Source organism: Argopecten irradians, chromosome 7 (genome assembly GCF_041381155.1).
Source record: "Argopecten irradians isolate NY chromosome 7, Ai_NY, whole genome shotgun sequence".
In the NCBI taxonomy this organism is placed as follows: domain Eukaryota; kingdom Metazoa; phylum Mollusca; class Bivalvia; order Pectinida; family Pectinidae; genus Argopecten; species Argopecten irradians.
The window spans coordinates 27,735,280-27,755,590 of record NC_091140.1 but is presented as its reverse complement, the minus strand read 5'-3'; the positions used below and the strand labels follow the sequence as shown (position 1 = coordinate 27,755,590).

The 20,311-nt window shown below is 35.9% G+C and overlaps 1 protein-coding gene across 7 annotated transcripts; it reads right to left on the bottom strand.

Annotated features, from left to right (window-relative positions):
- Nucleotides 1-1,565: 1,565 nt before the first annotated feature.
- Nucleotides 1,566-20,311, bottom strand: LOC138328033 (ceramide phosphoethanolamine synthase-like). Of its 7 annotated transcripts, none has more exons than XM_069274611.1 (5): nt 19,947-20,311; nt 12,058-13,069; nt 5,184-5,306; nt 4,719-4,799; nt 1,566-1,675 (listed from the first exon to the last, which is right to left on the bottom strand). In XM_069274611.1, exons 2-5 carry the CDS (start codon nt 12,874-12,876, stop codon nt 1,643-1,645), a joined length of 1,056 nt encoding a protein of 351 aa, XP_069130712.1. In that variant the 5' UTR covers nt 12,877-13,069; nt 19,947-20,311; the 3' UTR covers nt 1,566-1,642. The 7 variants fall into 7 exon arrangements, with proteins under 7 accessions (XP_069130712.1, XP_069130717.1, XP_069130715.1 ...); XM_069274616.1 differs by lacking the exon at nt 19,947-20,311 and adding an exon at nt 13,513-13,820; XM_069274614.1 differs by lacking the exon at nt 19,947-20,311 and adding an exon at nt 13,392-13,536.

Sequence of the window (20,311 nt, the reverse complement as noted above, 5' to 3'; positions counted from 1 at the left end):
CTACCTTTTAAAAGTTGAAACTACTTTGGCAGCTACATGTACCGACTATTCTGTAGTTCTATGTCCCCGACTATTCTGTAGTTCTATGTCCCCGACTATTCTGTAGTTCTATGTCCCCGACTATTCTGTAGTTATGTCCCCGACTATTCTGTAGTTCTATGTCCCCGACTATTCTGTAGGTCTATGTCCCCGACTATTCTGTAGTTCTATGTCCTCGACTATTCTGTAGTTCTATGTCCCTGACTATTCTGTAGTTCTATGTCCCCGACTATTCTGTAGTTCTATGTCCCCGACTATTCTGTAGTTCTATGTCCCCGACTATTCTGTAGTTCTATGTCCCTGACTATTCTGTAGTTCTATGTCCCCGACTATTCTGTAGTTCTATGTCCCCGACTATTCTGTAGTTCTATGTCCCTGACTATTCTGTAGTTCTATGTCCCCGACTATTCTGTAGTTCTATGTCCCCGACTATTCTGTAGTTCTATGTCCCCGACTATTCTGTAGTTCTATGTCCCCGACTATTCTGTAGTTCTATGTCCCCGACTATTCTGTAGGTCTATGTTCCCGACTATTCTGTAGTTCTATGTCCTGTAGTTAGATTACAAGGGTTCCTTCTCATATTTTGTTAGTGTTCATAATGAGATGAATTATTTATCAGGGTCGATGTAAATTGACTTGGGTATAATGGGCCGTATTACATGTATATGTGTACAAGTGTATTGTGATACATCAAGATCGCAGAATTGACGAAAGAGTATTTAAAAATGAATATGTACGATTTACTGCGTAAAAGCAATGTTTTCGTTACGGAGTTATCTGCACTTGTTAGCATGTAGATTGCTACCTCATGTAATATTTGTAACGTGAAACGAAAAGAAAACAATTTTTTCCATTGCAACTTTCCTTTGCAATATCATTGTTGCAAGGATCTGTTACAACTTCGTAAGTTTCGCATGCGGATACTGTTCGGCCAGACGTAATAATAGAAATACACCTGAAAAGGACGAAAGGCGGTCATATGGTTTCAACTTTCATAGAATGGTGTTTTTGTGCTATAGAATCAAGCTTTAGTATCCATTCTACATAATACGAACCCTCATTATGTGTAGGGACCTTTACATGTTCTAGCATAGTATTGTATATGTAGAATTATACGCGACAATGAATACTTTGCTTATTTTGCTTTCACTATAAATGTCCATGAAATGAAACTGTTTGTAAGACTACAGAGCACAACGCCAAATATGTCACATTCCCACCTGTTTGAAAACCGAGTCAGCGAAATATCCATATTCACAGCTTTACTTGCATAGACTGGAGGTTTGTATGAAGTGAGTAGTGTAAATAGCATAAGATAAAAAGAAATACCGACATAGGACGGCGTTACCTGTAATTAATATGTTTTGCTGATAAATGTCTAGTTGTCAACAGGTGTAACTCTGACTTTCTTTACCAGTAATGAAACCATACAAAGGTATGATGAGTCAGTGCCCAAACAAACACACGTTTTTGTGTACCATTGTACAGTAATAAAGGAGCCTGAAATAAGCATCACAAACAAAAGATGAATATTGAAACAATTATATATTTATTTGATTATTTAAAGTTGTATAATGCTTTCTGTGGATGAAATTGTTTTCTGTCATGAGTCGTACATTCCAAGCATCGCTCGTATCTGTAAAGAAAGCAATGACAATTGAATTATCTTTCAAAACATTTAAGTGTACTATGTAATAATCAGCTAAGAAAATCTAACCTGATTTATCCCTATCTCATCATTGTATTGACTTAGAAGTAAATTGTCCTCAGTGACCTCGATCACAGACAGATCCGAATCGCTAACAAACAAAACAGGGGCCACTAGTTCTATATAAATATAACAGCTCCGGTATATAGCATAAATTTACCTACATCAACATTAAACGTATTCAAAATGAATGGGGGCGTATAGCGCATTTAAAATGCAAATGTAAGTGTCAACATAAGATAAACTGTATTATAGGTATACGTAGACGATGCGTAGATATGAGCCGTTCATTACGTTAGTGTAACATATGACATAAACTTAAATAGATAAGTTGGTACATCTGAACCAATCCCATTCGGCAATGTTTTTACTATCTGTACATTCTGTACTGTTGTATGGCAAGCCCTTTGGGTTTTTACATATTGAAATGAAGATATCTCTATTTAATTAAAGATACATGTAATCTAAATAAAGATATCTCTATTTCTACTGAAAATATAGATATCTTCTTTTTAATTACAGATATCTCTATTTAAAATTTCTAGTAGCGATATCATTAATCATTGTCCAATTAAATATATCTTTATTTGAAATAGAGATATCTCTATTTTGATTAAAGATATCCCTATTTTAAATAAAACTATCTTTAATTTTGTTTAAATAGTGATGTCTTCATTTCAAATACAGATATCTTTAATTCAAATAAAGATATCCCTAATTCAAATACAGATATCTCTATTTAGAATAAGAGATATATTTAATTGAATTAGAGATATCTGTAATTACTTTCCAATACAGATATCTCTAATTCAAATAGATATCTTTATTTGCTCAGTGCAAAGATTAATATTGAAACATAAAGAAAATAATGATAACTCCCTATTCCTGATCAATGTTAACGAAACGCTTTTAATTAAATTGGACTATCAAGAATCCATATGTATGAATGATAAATGCAGGTCTAAACCAATAAACTTTGAGGGAATTTCTTAACAACAGAACAGGGTAACTGCTTTACAGAAAACAGAGCGAACTGTTGCAGCTATAATTAAATAATATTGAAAGCGGATACGTTGTAACACAGTCTGCATTTCCCGCCATTTTAGGTCACTACTTTACTTCCGTCATGCGCAGAACGGAGAGTCAAGGGAGCTTTTCCCTTTTTGATGGTTAAATACAGATATCTCTATTTCAATATTTCAATATTTCGTAACAACCCCCCCCCCCTCGGGTGCCCCGCACCCACAGGAGGTAATTGATATACTTTTTTCATATATCATTGCATATAATCCTTGTACACTTCTATAAACAGTGATGTCGTTAACAGGAAATTAATGAATACGCAAATAAAGGGTATCCCCTGGGAAATATGATAAAGAACGACTGAGATGAGTTTTACGATGGAATTTGAGGATTTTGCGAGCGCCACAGGCGCGAGATTTCGGTGTTTGGGGGGTCCGAGGTTCACCCCCGGAAAAAAAATACGATTTAGAATGACAGAGATGAGTTTTACAACGCATTTGAATTTGCGAGCGCCAAAGGCGCGGGATTTTGATGTTTGGGGGGTCCGGGGGTCTCCCCCGGGGGAAAAACTAAGATTTAGAATGGCTGAGATGAGTTTTATGATGTATTTGATGAATTTGTGACTACCGAAGGCATGATATTTTGTTGTTTTGGGGGTCCTGGGTTCTCCCCCGGTGACAAAAAATAAGATTTAGAATAGCTGAGATGAGTTTTACGATGTATTCTGATGAATCTGCTAGCTCCGAAGGCACGAGATTTTGTTGTTAGAGGAGTCCGGGGGTCTCCCCCGAGAAAGAGTTTTACGATTTGGAATGGCTGAAATGAGTTTACAATGTATTTTGCTGATTTTAAAGCGTTCTTAACACGGTAATTTTTCGATTTAAAATTACCTGCATTTAGAAATGATAATTGTGAGTTCGTCATATCATTATGCAACCCTGCTCGATCTGAACATACCGGATTAACACCACCGGCACATTGTTGTGTAACTCAAAGTAATAATGAATTGAAGACATATAAACAAATTAATCTTTTAAGAAGCATTTTTTTTTATATAGTATAATCCCTTGATGGACATTTTTTTCTAGTTTGTGTGTATTGAATTTTCATTATTAAAGGTTTAGACATTACGTGCTTGAACGTTTTAGGAAACGCGCCGCGCAGCGGAAAATTTTCTAAAATTAAGTACAAAAATGTGCATGAGGACCCTTTTTTCTTTCAAATGTGCATTTTTAGAACATTTCACTCGGCGAAAATGGGGGGGGCAAAAAGACATGATTGCCCCCCCCCGTCCTGGGGAACGGGGGGGGGGGGGGGGCAAATTGCCCCCCCTGCCCCCTGAGATATCTTTAATTGAAATAGAGATATCTGTATTTAGAATAAAGATATGCGTATTCTACAATAATTAGAGATATCTGTATTTGAAATAGAGATATCTTTAATTGAATTAGAGATATCTGTATTTAAATTTAAGATATCTTTATTCAAAATATAGATATCTTTATTTACATTGAAATTCAGATATCTTTAATTGAAATTAAGACAGTATTAATTGAATTACAAATACCTTTATTTAAATCATAGATATCTTTAATTGAATTACAGATATCTGTATTTATATTAGAGATATCTCTATTTCGTGTTTAATTAGATATATCTCTATTTTAAATAGAGATATCTCTAATTCAAATACAAATATCTCTAATTCAATTACATATATCACTAATTCAATTAAAGATATATCTAATTTAAATACAGATATCTCTAATTGTTGTAGAAATATAGATATCCTTATTTTGAATACAGATATCTTCATTTCAATATGTAAAAACCCAAACGGCTTGCCATACTGTTAAGGTATTGACCGGGCAGGCTACTCATTCAAATAACTTTAGATATTAAAGTTTATTGATACTTGTTACTGGTAATTCGTATATCTGATACTTACGTGTCGAACTTGAATGTAGCTGAATAAATTCAAAATTGCCAGAGCGACAAAGCCAGCAAATTGAATAATGTTGAGGAATTCCTGAAACACGAAAAGGACAAATGGAATGTACATTTTGTTTTTAAATTGAACAAAATTGCCAATTGATGGCAAATAATCTATGTACACGTCGCTTTCAAACCTAATCTTTATTTATAAAAGCATGTTTGCACACGGAATTCTCTGTAGCCTAATCTTATGACAGAAAAAAAGTTAAATCCAGTTCAATCAAATCAAATCATACTTCATACAAAACTGTATTTTTAAAACTTTTTTCCTTAATATTAAATAAGCTTCAGACTTTTCCATAATTGCTACAGCTCAGAGGCAGTCAGGCAATAGTTGCCAGACACTCTCAGAGATATAGTGACTGACTTTTTCAGTGATAACCCAATAAAGACACAGATTTCCACCAAGGGAGCTTACCCAGATCTTATCGGTGACGATAGCGAATTGGAGTAAATGAAGTAGTGTTTGAGCCTCACAGAACCGCCACAACCACATACTCAACCAGGTAACTCCGGAATGCAACGCCTCCCACTGTTTTTCCTGGAACCAGAAATTGAAAATTGAGGACATGCAATATAAAAAAATCCCTTTTGATAACATAGTTCAAAGTTCAAGATGAAATGACTTTTCTTTTCGTGCATGGCAAACTGTCCCGCCCAGGTCGACTTCAGCCCTCAGCATAATGCTATATCACAGTGTTTTAACGTTAAATACAAAGTCCTTTAGGAAAAGGCCTAAAACACAATGATACAATGTACTTATGCATTTTATCTATGTGACATGATGTGACGTCATTGTGATTTATTTCTACATGATGACATATTATACAGTCAAAAAGCCTCTGTATAAAGACCACTTGCTTAATAACACCACTTTCTCAATGTCCCAAATGGTCAGTTTCAACACAATTTCACCTGAATATAAAGACCACTTGACTTGGCTTTAAAGATGCTCCACCGCCGACAAAGCATAAATGATATTCATCATTTGAACAATAATTAGTGTTTAATCGTGTGTATGTATGTATAATTAACACAAAAAATAATATAAAATAATTTACTTCGCCTTTGGTAATTGCGCAATCAGTACTTCATTCCATATAGGATATAGTAGCACGGAATTTTTTCGGAATGCAATTAATTATTTTTTATATTTTGAACTTGAAGTAAAATTAGAAGCTCAAACTTTTCAATGGTGGTAATGGTGTAAATAATACTAAATCGTCTGCTCCTGTTTTTGATAGTGAAATCTTTAAAGATCATATTTCTTGGTGGCTTGGGTGGGCTTTATAGACCGGTTTTAATGTAGTTCATTGAATGCGTTGCTATTTTACATAAATAGAAAATAACAGTGCTTGTAAGAAGCCGAATTTCCCCCAAGTAGACATATACATTATACATGTACACGAAGATGTTATATTTACACTAGATAGTGAAAGTTCGGTGTCTGGTGCAGACGACACTCGGGTTATAGTTGTTGTCATTGTTGCTAAGTAACAGGTCTTTAATTATGTATAAGCCTAATACCGTATATTTACAACGTCCTGTTCTAATTTCACAAACGTACGTGGAAATGTTAATGGGCCTAACAAATGCGCTATCTCAAATCCGGACATAAAATTCAATTTAGTTGCTCAACGTATTGTCGCGCACATGCTCCATCGATCGCCCTGTCCTGTCGTCTAATATCCTATGATAAATCAGTTTCTGTTTGATTATATCCAAATCGCTGTAATATAGTATGATATATGTTGCTATACTTGTCTCACCTCGCACAGAGAACTCCACATATGGGGATATCGATTAAAATGTTTGACAAACGATCGTGTATATTTACAAAACTTATATATTCATAGATAAGACCAGTGAGTGAAAGCATGGATCCAAACCGGTTCTAGTGAAAATTACAAGTATTCCATTTAGGCATGAAAGTAATTCGAGTGCATAATCAATTCTTTGTCTGGTTTGAACACAACTTGTATGCGGTATGTAGCGGATATGTAGCGTATAATGCATGTTTTGGGAGGTTGCGGTATATTCGTGTTGTGTCTTCGTGTATAGTGGGACTCTTGCTCTTTGTATAGTGCTATGACTGAAGCATGCCACCGGTGACATTATGCTGACAACAACTCCCTCTAATAAAAGGCCCCTGAGGACTACTCTTGTGTAGTATGGATAGTTTTCATTAACCGATAGTCTAACGAACAGGAGACAGAGAGAAAACAAACGTGCACTTTTCAATTGTCATTATCAAGTTCCTAAATGTTTGCAAATTTGATAATTTGGAAAGAATGGCGTTTTCGTTTGACAGACCATGATTGCTGTCATTTCTGTTATTGTCAGGGCTATTATATTTGACCTTTGTTTTAAAACATCCTACATGTAATAATATGCAGCATCGGTCAACAACTTACTTATCTCATTTACATACTTTACATACCACCGTAGAGGTAAAAAACCGACACAAAAATTGATGTCCGTCAGAAAGTATTTTTTGGTTGGTTGATTTAATTCCCTGTCTGCTGTGAAATGTGTTGTGAATGTATGTTTTGAGAGGCTGTGATGTATTCGATGGTATTTTACTCTATCAAAAACAGGAGCAGACGAATTAGTATTTTTCTTCATTTACAAAAGTATATTACTTTACACCATTATCACCACTGAAAAATTTAGCTTCTTATTTTACGTCAAGATAAAAATATTAATTGCATATTGAAAAAAATCCATGGCACTATGTCCTATACGAAATGAAATACTGATTGCGCATACACAAAAAGCAAAATATATTGTTTTATATGTAGTTTTCGTTTATGCTCTGTCGGCGGTGGAGCTTCTTTAATGTATCAATATAATTTTTCTTTTTGTAACAATTCGTATCTCACTGAAACATGCTGCCAAACACACCAAGCACATCCCATCCGGTCACATTTTACTGATATCCGGCAAACCACAGCTGCCACTTTATGCACTAGTTCAATGCCCATGACTATTACTTTTACAGCCGGACTAGAGCAAATATTGCAATGAACAAGTCCGATTGGACTAGTGGCTCCCCACCGGATTGAAATATGTAAATTTTCTCTATTTACAAGAGCGGTGGTCAATTACATTTTTCCTCACATTTAGAGCGCATTCTGTATGCGATTTATTTCTATCCGGATGCATTATTTTGTGAGAATTTGTGTTCGCAAACGCATCCAGACTATAATTTGGGTCAAAAATCTGATCATGACTGAAGTGCTAAAGCAAAACGGCTGTATATTTCATTTGGACTAGTGATTAAAAAGTCGGCTAGTAATTTTTTGGGTTTTCTAGTCCAAATGACTGGCAGCAAAAAAACATTAATGTAACAGACTGGCAAACCAGTCGTCCCACTGTCGAGCGCAATAGCATTATGGCCTAACCTTAAGCCTTCACTTGGCTGTGACTGTGCGGTCATGGTCCCGCCACAGGTTGTCGTTTCTAATATAAGTACATGTACATACTTATGCTGAAGTACCATGTACATACTTATGCTGAAGTACCAGAGATACTTTACACTTTTAGATCATTTAAAGCTACTAAAGAGAATAGGACGCTTTAAATAAAGAAGAGCTAGGACACATCAATTAAATACTACATGGACATTCACCCTGAGGTCAATATTTTGTCTGGTCAGTGTCTCTGATAGCCAGGTCAACAAGGATGAATAACCACACTTATATATGTAAATACTCAGACCGTGTGACCAGAGGTCATAGGGTACAAAATCTAAAGATACTTGACCTATCACCTTTCGACTAAATTTTACGGGTTGCGAATTGTGACGGCCAGTCTGGTTGTTAAGACTTTCCACGGTCCATTCTGTATTGGCTATATGTATTGACAACATCCTTATTTCTTACTTTCGTATTGTTCATGCTATGATTTCACCAGAAGAACCTATTTACGAAAAGTATACAAAAAAACATATCCAAAGACAAATCTAATCATCTGTCGCTTAAAATGAACTACTTTCCTTTTTGTTGTACGCTCATCTCAATTTAAGAGACAGGTAATTCGACCACATACAGAGTGAGCATCACCACCTCAAAAATGATCTCTAATCCGCGACTTCCAAACCTGAAATGCCTAGAATCAAATTAAAGTCACTCTCAGGCAAAACACTCCTAAAATTAACTGGCAGTTCATCATGAGGGACCTTATCTCACCAAGTAGCTTTTCGACACTATTATTTCGCTGGCAATATGGAGGCGAGCTTGGCTAGTCGCATATATTACCAGGTAAATTAATATACAGTTTTTATCTATTAATTTCTAATAGTTTTGCAATATAGACAGTCACTCTCATATGTGGTATATTCATTCCAAAAAGAGTTTTACAAAAATATAGACGTACGCCTACATAATAATTATATTGTAAAACTCCAAAGTTACTGACCAGTACATTCCAAACGTCCCTCGAATTTCTCGACTTTAACATACTTACTTAGGAAAATGATGTACATGCACAGGCTTATGTGTTTACATGGCACGCGCCTCACAACACAAGAATCGGTCCTATTAGATAACTATTACAGGCTTGAACATCAAAAATTCATGTACGTATTAACAAACCTGTCATTATGATTTTTTTTCTGGATATTTCATAAATAATGTACTTAATGCTATGCTCTAGTTGCTCTTTGATTTTGAAGCAGCCATTTATATTTTTTACAACTACAAAATGCTCAAGGACACCCCGCTGTAGAATAAGGATGGCTGTTCAAGGGTCGATAAACTACAACACTATTGACCCACACCCAGGCAGTTATATGATATGGTATTTGACTAGGAGTCTGACAGAGTCATGCTAAATGTACCGTATCCAGGTATGAAATTTCATCCAAATGAATGTTTAATGCTACCACGGTCTACTACGTAAGTTTTATCCTAACCCATAGCACATTCTACTGAAAAAACAGTACACAGGCAGTTAGGCCTAGATATATCAAATAGATTTATAGAGATTTGAAGAGTGGGGTATCTAGTATGCTAAAATGATACAAGGGCCAGCGGGGAAAAAGAAAAGAAATTTGCCGAATTTTAATGAACTCGTTACGTTCATTGTATGTAGCGCAATATGTTTAATTGTGATCTTTCAGAGTTACCGATTCACCTGTCAGTATGCATGATTATTTAATATTTACCTGTACCATAGCAGACATCTCGGTCTAACATGAGATATTTTAGCAGGTATGCCGTTCCGGATTAGTGGAACAGGTAGCACCAGATTATCGTGTTAATTAGTGGAACAGGTAGCACCAGATTATCGTGTTAATTAGTGGAACAGGTAGCACCAGATTATCGTGTTAATTAGTGGAACAGGTAGCACCAGATTATCGTGTTAATTAGTGGAACAGGTAGCACCAGATTATCGTGTTAATTAGTGGAACAGGTAGCACCAGATTATCGTGTTTAATTAGTGGAACAGGTAGCACAATAGGTGACAGGTCACCAGATTATCGTGTTAATTAGTGGAACAGGTACACCAATATCGTGTTAAAGTGGACAGACTTATCACATTATGACAGGTACCCAGATTATCGTGTAGCAGGTACACCAGATTATCGTGTAATTAGTGGACAGGTAGCACATTATCGTGTTAATTAGTGGAACAGGTAGCACCAGATTATCGTGTTAATTAGTGGAAGTAGCACCAGATGGAATTAGTGGAACAGGTAGCACCAGATTATCGTGTTAATTAGTGGAAACAGGTACTAGCACATTATCGTGTTACTGTTAAGCGACCTAATGCGGGCTGAAAACTTTGTTTAGTCTGGACATCAACAAGAAACTCTAGCTCATTGTTCGGGAGACATAGAGTTGATTGTTCGGCCCGGACCACTTGTCGGACCGGTATAACACTGACTGATCGGAATACAAAGTTCCACGTTTTGTCTACCGGACTTTAACTTATTGTTGATACAAACTGTAGTCTGGCAGCTATCTGGTAAATCTAGTTACAGTTAAAAGTGCTACACCTTCAACGGATGGTAATTCGTCATCTATTGAAAAACAGGAGCAGACGAATTTTGTGTTCAGTAACAGTTAAAACTACTATCACAGTTTACAAGATTGTAATTATAGTATGTACACGAGATCTTTGCCAATGCACCTACACAGGTAAAATGTCTTTAATTCAGGCCAATTTCGGGTCGAGCTTTTTCAGGTGTACCCAAAGATATTTTCTCTGTGTAACGTAAATATACGAACAATTAATGTTTATATTCACGTATGTTGTGATTGTGTGTACGTTATTCGTTAAATGAAACTTATTATTAGGCCCATGTCCCTTTTCAACCACTCGGTTCGTTTCTGCATATCTCTTCAACAAGTCATAGTAGATAATCCTTTTTCTAGATATTAAACCAGATCTGGTTTTAAGACGATTTATGTGACAAGTCGGACACTTCACTATTAGAATCATGTCTAATACTGAATCACTAAACCTATGCACGTACATCAGGCATTATTACTTCTGGGAAAGCAAATAAACTTTTATACAAATCCACAGACGTCTATAAACAAAGTCCGTGTGGCGATGTATCTCAAAAGCATGGGCAAATCAAAGGCGTGCATGCTATCAAACAGCAATAACTGTGAGTGGTAACTAAAATGTACTCTAAAAGTCCTGGCACCAGACATGGACATTCTAACAGATATCTTTGAAGAAGTGCCGGAAAACATCCACGTTTTTATTTATTAGTACACTTCATCTTTACACCATGCTGCGTTATGTCAAAAGAATTTTTGTCAATATGTCTTATTTTGGTGTTAGGGACAAAAGAAAATCTGACGAGAATATCTGACTACGTTAGGAACCTATCGAAAATCAGCGAAAATATCTGTTAAGCCTGGTGTCTGGAACAAAGGAAACTTGAGCTAAAATTTTGATTGACACGTGGACCATCAGCTCCTACAGCTGATTCTGCTACATGATCAACAGAAGTACACTGGCACTATTAAATGCAACTACATAATGTATGCATTATTTCCACTTCTCCCACCTATCAAAGTTTGTAGAGGAAATAGTAGGGTTATTTTCCCCATGACCACCGGGATCTTCTCCGTTAGATATTAATTGAAAATCGCTTATCGAGTTCAGCATTAAAACTTCTTTTAGCGTTAAATGGGGCTATTTTGTTTTGAAACCTATTTCAACATGATCCCGCCATCAACTTTAAACTGGTGATTTAGTCTTACCTAAGTTATCAGTCATCACGCTACAGTCTACGATACTACTATGACGTCAGAGTCACGTGATATACCTACCCTCTGGAGCGAGGTCTCCATCGGAGTTTGTAGGACGTCCGAGTAGGTCTGTAACATATTATCCCACGTCGTTGTCGCCAACATGATGACGCCACCAAAAATAAGGCACTTTAGGAATACATAGTTTTTAGTGGCTTTGTTGTGGGTTCCATTAGCCTTTCCCGGAGAATCGCCGCTGTGTCCGTTCACATTTGCATTCAAAAATGGTTTTGAAATTGGTAATAGTAGATCACGTGGTTGAATTACTGGCGGGTATTTCCATAAATAGAATAAACATCCAAAGGCGAGTGCTATACCGCTTATGATGTCACAATCCACGTCTATGAAAAATCCTAAAGTGGTTCTATGTGATTTGTAAACAGGGTTACCGGAAGTGTGACGAAACACTACACCATCAAGTACATCTAACCACATCCGGTATTCAAAAATCAATACCCCGATACGTCTATGATATAGTGATTCCATTGTCACAAACTTTCCGGCCACGAAGCCTAGAAACAGACCCGTGAAACTAATCACATTTGGTGTTAGGATGAAATAAATACCAGTAGGTTCAAAGATGGCGAATACAAGCTCTGCTAAAGGTATATACACGTAATGATCCATGTGGTCTAACATGAGGAGTTTTACAGAGAGTGGACGGAATGGCGAGTACCCTCCGACATGGTCCTGGTGGACGAAATCCATGGTTTGGAGGGACTGATACACTAGGATGTCCATGACGATGAAATACGATAATAACAACACTATAAACCCGGCAAACACTTTCCCGGTCTTTGTCTTTGGTGCAGAGAAGGACGCCATTGTAAATGATGGCATGATGACGCAGTGATGACGTATTCGTAATTGAGGTAGAATGCGCGATGACGTAGATAAAAGTTGTGTATTTCAAGCATGCATTTTGAATTTTGAACCACAGATTTTCATGGCGTTCGTTTTCCTGTTATCTCGCAGTTATTTCCTCAGGCGACCTTGCTTATCTGTAGGGTATTGATATTGTAGGCCGGGAAGCCTGAAAAATAAACAAAGGAGTTATCAATATTGAACATATACCATAATATATTATCGATCAGCTAGACATTTTACAGTTCGCGAGGTACATTATCAACTGTTTCAATATCCAAATGTTTATACTTTGACAAACTTAAAGCTCACTATAAACAACCACAAATTAGATATATCCACTAAGTTTCTGGACGACTGTTATTGCGTATTACATGTTTTATATAACCCTTTCGTCCCAACATGTGGGTACATGTATTGAGTAATACCAAAGCTTTATTTCACGGAATCCGATTACCACGTCCACTATATCCAAACAAACCTGATTGTACCTGTACTGACATTCGATTAACAAATAACAAAACACTCTATATTGTTGTTGCACTGATATTAGTCCGAGTATCGTCTGGCCCCGGTCCCAGTGCTCATATGTAGAAGTCTACACATGCTTGCCTTCAGGTAGGACAGACGCAATTCAGTTGTATGTAGAGTAGATGAAACCTGAGTTCCTTTCAGTTTCAGACTAACTACAGACTAAGGTACCAAGCATTGTGTATTTTAGAATGTCGATAAACCGATATGAAATCCCTTTGTCTTCGTGGAAAGTTCGCTGTCCGTTTTCCAGGTGAATGAAAAGGTCTAAGTGTCTGTCGATATATAATTATCCATTAATAGGGTGTATGTATGATTATTTAAATGTCTGCGTGGATTACGCAATAACAGATTAGTGTCAGCTAAACGTTTCCCGTGTTATACAATAAATGAGTAGGTAACTGTAGTCTAATTAGACAAAGCATTACTTAAACAGCACCATGGTGATGCATACAAGGTTAAACTTTGAAGTATAATGCTTCAAATACATTTCAGTACAGGTAACCGAATACACAATACATGTACGATTGTCAATTGTATATGAATGTGGTTCGTCATTAATTCAAGATTACACGGGTAATGTAATGCAAAACTGAAATAATCAATAGCCTAAATAACGAGAACTATATATGAAGTAAAGCATTTATATTCCGCCTATTGACAAGACAATAACACTCACTGGCTCCATGTGAATACATTGTACACATACAAAGGTATTGGGTGTTGAATGTCGATATCGACTGGGCTATCCTGATCGTGTAAGCTTTGTTATCCTGTAATAATTTGAAGTTTTGAACTTTGCGAAATAAAACTCAGAACTGAACCTTTTGATGTAGAACTCATGGAGACAACGTTTAATTCGAAGAATACTTTAAAAACTGTAAAAAAATTTCCAGCTTAAATATACGCCTCGGAACCTAACGAGGTTTAACTGTATAAATTATTATCATGTAAAGTTTTGTTAATAAATCCGGTAAATGTGAAACATGATTCTGAATTTATCGGGTATTACATATGTATTATAATATGTTTCCATCGATGTGTACCGGATGAGTAAAACGTTACTTGAAATGATATCTTTTATAATTTTAATTATTCTGGAAAAGTTGTATCATGTCAATGCCTCGAAGGAGTTTTCACGGTTGGGCGCAAGATAATTATACATTAAATATATACAGGCGGTTACCTACGCGTTAACATACCATTCTATCGAGAAAAATGATAACCTTTTACTGACGTGGAGTTTTATATATCTAACTGATAAAGGAGTGCATTGTGTGTATATCTAAAAGTGTAACACGTTACAAGGCGAGCCAGTAAACTGTCGAATAAAAAACAAAACCTTTTCAATGTTTTCGAACGAATTTTCCGCTATATGTTTGGTTTGGGGGTTGGGAGAGGATTGAGACTGACGGAGGGAAGGTAATGGTAGCATGCAATCAAATCCTTTGCTCAAGAACAGTATGACTATATGTATAAAAGTTTGGGATATTATTCGAGGATTAGGAGGGAATGTGGGCGGTAGAATGACGGATGTTAAGGGTACTTCAGTCGTCGGAAAATGTATAAGGGTTGGAAAAGTTGTATTTACATATTACAAAGTTATCTGCCCTTGTGGTTAGGTATTGTATTTCGAGCATAACGTCATAAGTTTCAGTGGAAATGACGTGAATTTCTCTCACAAAATATTGACGTTAAAATATGGATACCTTCTCGCAAGAAGCTAACTCCGTAATATGCAAAAATGGAATATGAAACGTCATAGTTGTGGAAATGACGTTTTCCTCACAAAGACATGACGTATAACCAATACCTACCCTCAAAAGCAAATAACTATAAATACAGAATATCAATCGTTTCCAGAGGTACTTCCACTGGATTTAGATTTGTCAATTTGGGTTTTAAAATACAAATACACGGAGTTCTCCATTAAGTAAGATTTCGTCCAGTCAACCGAAAAAAGGTAAAGTGATCAATCGGTAATCGTTAGTTCGTAATAACAAACAATAAATACAATTGTAAGCAATCAATCCCACTTCAATAAGGGATTGTCCTTTATCTGAAGTTGTTTGTCAATATTGTAAGTGTTTCTGTACTAGTTTACTAACAGGGGACTTTTAAAAATATATTTAAATACGTGTTCACAATGATACGTACGCCTTATTCGTAAAATGGCTTAAAATACAGTCTTGTTTTCTACACAATTAGGTCTACTTGTACTTAATTTTATCTTGATCAAACTCAGTACAACATTTATACATCATGTAAACTATATTTTATTAGTAACCAAGGTTTTCTCTCACTTATAGGACCCAGATTCAGGACCAGTCTGATTAAAATGCAGATTATCACTATATAGTACGTTAATATATTTACATTTACTTGTCACTTCTACTATATAAACTAACCAAGGGAAAATGAAGAATATGACGGTATAACCGACACCCAAAACGTCACAAATGTTGACTTGGTGACGTCAACTGATCACCGTCAAAATGGCTGCTCCATCTTGAGGATTAAATCGTTGTTGATAAAACGGGTTACTGGTCTAGTTTAAACAACGTTAATGCAGAGATCCTAAAATGAGTTGATAATGTAAATATAAGCATTAAACTATCTTCCTATGGCATCTATGGTCTATATAGATGCCAGAGCTTTGCATAGATGCTCTATGGTCTATATAGATGCCAGAGCTTTGCAGTACAATCATCTCATAATGCGCTAGCGCGCGCGCATTATGAAGATTGTCTGCACAGCTCTGGCATCTATATAGACCATAGATGCCATAGGAAGATAGTTTAATGCTTAAATAGATTAAGATAGGTATTTTAATTCATAATGGACTCATGATAATACATGTAGTGTATTATATCTTAAGCTTAGCGGTAATCATGGGTAAATCCATAGGTGGACATGATAGAGCTTTGCCACACATTGTGATTCCTGTAGCTACAGGCTATATGACATTTATGCCACGATAAACGGAAATGCCATGACGTGATCAGAAAAAAAATGCATACAGTAGACTATGCCAAAACAGTACATGTAGGTTACCATAACATAATTAACATAAAAAGTATTAAAGAGATCACCATTAAAGTGCAAACGAACACTGCAGTATGTATTTTCAATTTCATCATAAATATCTACCTGTAGCCTAGTGTACGCACGTTGCAGCACAACTTGTTTTTCAATGTATCGCGTCCATCAGAGTTACTCCCCCTTGAATCACTCTTCTACGGGGTAGACTTTTTAAAGTTGGATGGTCGCGAAAATTAAGGCTTGGAAAATTTAGTGATGGCTAACGTTTTAGTGTGCTAAATAATCAGAAATGATTAACGCCATACGTTTTTGCCGACTTAGATCCTCGAAACTGATGTAAAGTAATAATTTATCATGAAATGAAACAGCATGCGGTAATCTATTTAAAACAGAATTTACACAAACCATTTCTGACGCTTTAAAGGGACATGAACCTAAACCATGTAAATTTGAGTAAAATACATATTTAAGACGTGTCAGTTACCTTACTAAGTAATATACATCAGTTATTGTGCAAATGTGTCAAATAAAATAGTTATATTGGAAATTCCATCTTTCTGTATTTTGAACCGGCCCGGTCGAATTTTATAACGATAGTATAGTAGTGTTGAACTTTAGTGACCTCCCACAATGCACTGCACAAATGTAAACAAAATGGTGGGTCAAAAACGTGGGTGAAGCAAACACAAACGAATTCTGATAGAAAACAGTGTACGTTAAGAGTCAGTTACGTGCACGATTTGGAAAGTAGGTAAATATAAATGGATCGCTGAAATGCAAGAGACGGGAGCAACTCCCCACTTTATACTTGCGTGATGTACATATGTGCAATAAGTCAGGAACCTCACTTCGCGGTGCCCTGTGGAATGAAAAGTCTCGTTTGACTTTTGACTTATAATTCTTACGCTGAATACAAATTGTTTTATAACAAATATGACTTAAACTTCATTTGTCAATCGTCTTAAATTAGAAAATAATCTTAAAATGTGGAAAACAAATATTCCTTGTCATTTCAGCAAGTTTGTTGTTCATTATAACCTCGCTTTCGGCCAGCTTTCGGTTTGTGTTCCAAAAATAGAATATGACTGTCTATTTTTATCATTTTTGAGGTAGGTATTCCCCACGTTTTCCTGTCGTTTTAGATAACCAATCATTGTAATAAAATATCCAATAAACATCTGAAAACCATATCTAAGCATACAGAACAACTTATTTAAGGTTCATGTCCCTTTAATCATTTCAAATAGAATTTTTTTATAGTAGGCCTATAGTCACCCTCTAAATTCCGAATACAAACATAAAAGGACAAACTTCAGTCTTCTTGTTCTATTCTGTATTAAATCTAAAGGTTACAAGTAAACGTGCCTAGTTAGGAGGCATTCACTGGACTGAATTACAATCAAAGTTAATCACTATACATTTACAATACAAAGCATGCAGTAATCCCTAAACAATTATAAAACTAAAATAAGCGTGAAGGAAGGTGACGCATCTCTTCATCTGAACTTTATTATTTAGCCTTATCTGACATACAGTGCCGGTCACAAAGCATCTATAAAATTTATGTCCTACTGGCTGCACTTAATAGCCGACATCCCCTAATTGAAGGAAAACTACACAACATTATTACTGCTTGACCTTTAGGGTCAGCTGTTCACTCTTAACATCTTATGATTTAAACGTATTTATTTGCATAGAAAACAATGTATTTATATACTAATGGGATAAGACACAAGTTATATACGTAATTAGACACGTACAACGACTATTTACGAGATATGCACAACTGTTTTGTAACAATTAACATAGTTATAATAACACGTAGGTTCCCATTACGCCAGGCCTACCAAGCTGGTCCTTCCGTACTGTAATGATATTGTTAAGGGTTTAACACATTCTGCTAGGGAAGGTCAAAGGCGTCATCGTCACTTGGGAACACAGCCAATCTTAATATCTACCACTTAGACCAAGGAACGCTCTGTCTGTTTGTACTACAAGTTTGACAAAAATGAACGACCTAAATGCTAAGGGGAAATACTTACGATAGCAATACTGATATCGTAAGATAAGTAATAAATAAATACGATAAGGTTTAGTAAAATCCACCAAGGGCAATGTTTCATGTGTGGGTGAAAGATCTCGACACACAGAATTACAAATATGAGGGCAATGAAATTCAAAAAGAAAAATATTCTCTTATTCATTTGGTGATTTTTATTGGTCAGTTGTGCAATGCTATATAACATGTACGATATATACAATATAGGCCAATTTACTCTATTCTATCACCAACCATATTAATGTTTATGACGTATGGTCTGGAATAAGTGCCATATACCTGTATATATATACATGTATTGTGTATATCATTAACAATGCCAGTCCACCTGTATGTCAAAGTTGAGTAAAATCTATAATAATGCATTGTGTATTGGATACGTATGGATCGAGGGAATCTCGGTTCATTCTCAAGAATTTTCACTTATCTTAAGAGGGTAGATCTCGACTCATTCAATCAATACACTCTAACCTTGTTTGTATTTCTGATCATCAGTTCACGTCAAGTCCCTATGTTCTTTGGTTACTATTAGGAATATCATTATATTTGACGACCACTAATTAATAAGTGATTGTTGTACATGTATATGATTTGCATGTAATGGATCGACACAAAACGTTTTACTTGTTTGGGTATTTTGGTTGTCGGTTCTATAGTGACCCGGCAGCTAGACCATCAAATATAAATAATATATAGCACAATATAGAGCAATATTATACAGTAATTGTACATAAGTACTGACAGATTAGGCGGCCAATGTAAGTCTTACCCAGCTATTGCAACGCAACTCGTACAACAAATAGACATAACTAATTATTAAACGATGAATTAATTGTTTGTTTTTATGTAATGAGTGCTACGTGTATATACCGACACAGGGACCCGATGGCTGTGTTGTCATTTCTTATCCAATTTATTGTTATATTGAATATCAACGGAGGAGATTCTTTCATATCAACAACACATAATGCATAAAATACTTGTGTATAGTAATTAGATAATTGAAAAATAAGTGACAATGGATGGTAATTTGATAAATTAGATAACGAATCTAAAGACATCATTATTTGTCAAAAACTTTTGAGTAACAATATTGAAGCTACAATGTACATTATAGAAACCTAATTTGACTTTTCGGCTATAATTAGCTGTTTTTAGGAGCTTTGGGCTGTAAAGCAAATTTTTAAAACATATCCAAATGTTTTATGTTTCTATGGTACTGCACGAATGAAAACATTTTGGGATATCCCCACACATACATAAATTGTACACACGCTAGGAGCTGGTTATACTAGTGTGTATAGTAGAAGTACGCGGCCCTTCTAGATCTATAGAAGACACAGATATACACTAAAGTACAAATTGCTTCTTAGTACTTTATCGTCTCGAAGTTACAGGTTAATGAGATTCTCACCTGTCCGTTTTCTTGGTGTATCCGTGTATATATATCCACAGCTGATCCATACTCTGGCCCGCCGGTGCGGCCCACGTGTTCGCTCCGATCCTTTCTAGTCCGGGTATTGTGTATCAACAACGTTACTACCACAGGTACACAGCTAGTTATATCTCCCACACACGTCCGCCCCGTGGAGAATGTGCCGTCATCTAAATGGTATCTACTCTAGACATATAGTATCTTTAGGTAGGAGTGACACGAAAGATAAGACTACACAAACTACAAAAATGAACACATCTTATTCCGGTGGTAGGACACACGTGCATTAGAACAGGTGTAGTGTGTAACACACAGGTAAACATATGTGTGGCATTATTGAGTCC

Bases quoted from the DNA above. Each gene is read 5' to 3' on its own strand.
- LOC138328033 (XM_069274611.1), bottom strand. From the start codon at position 12,876: ATGCCATCATTTACAATGGCGTCCTTCTCTGCACCAAAGACAAAGACC. The intron at 5,307-12,057 runs GTAGGTATATCA...TTCTGGTTCCAG, and splicing joins TGGAGACCTCGCTCCAGAGG to GAAAAACAGTGGGAGGCGTT. The intron at 1,676-4,718 runs GTAAGTATCAGA...CTTTCTTTACAG, and splicing joins GCTACATTCAAGTTCGACAC to ATACGAGCGATGCTTGGAAT.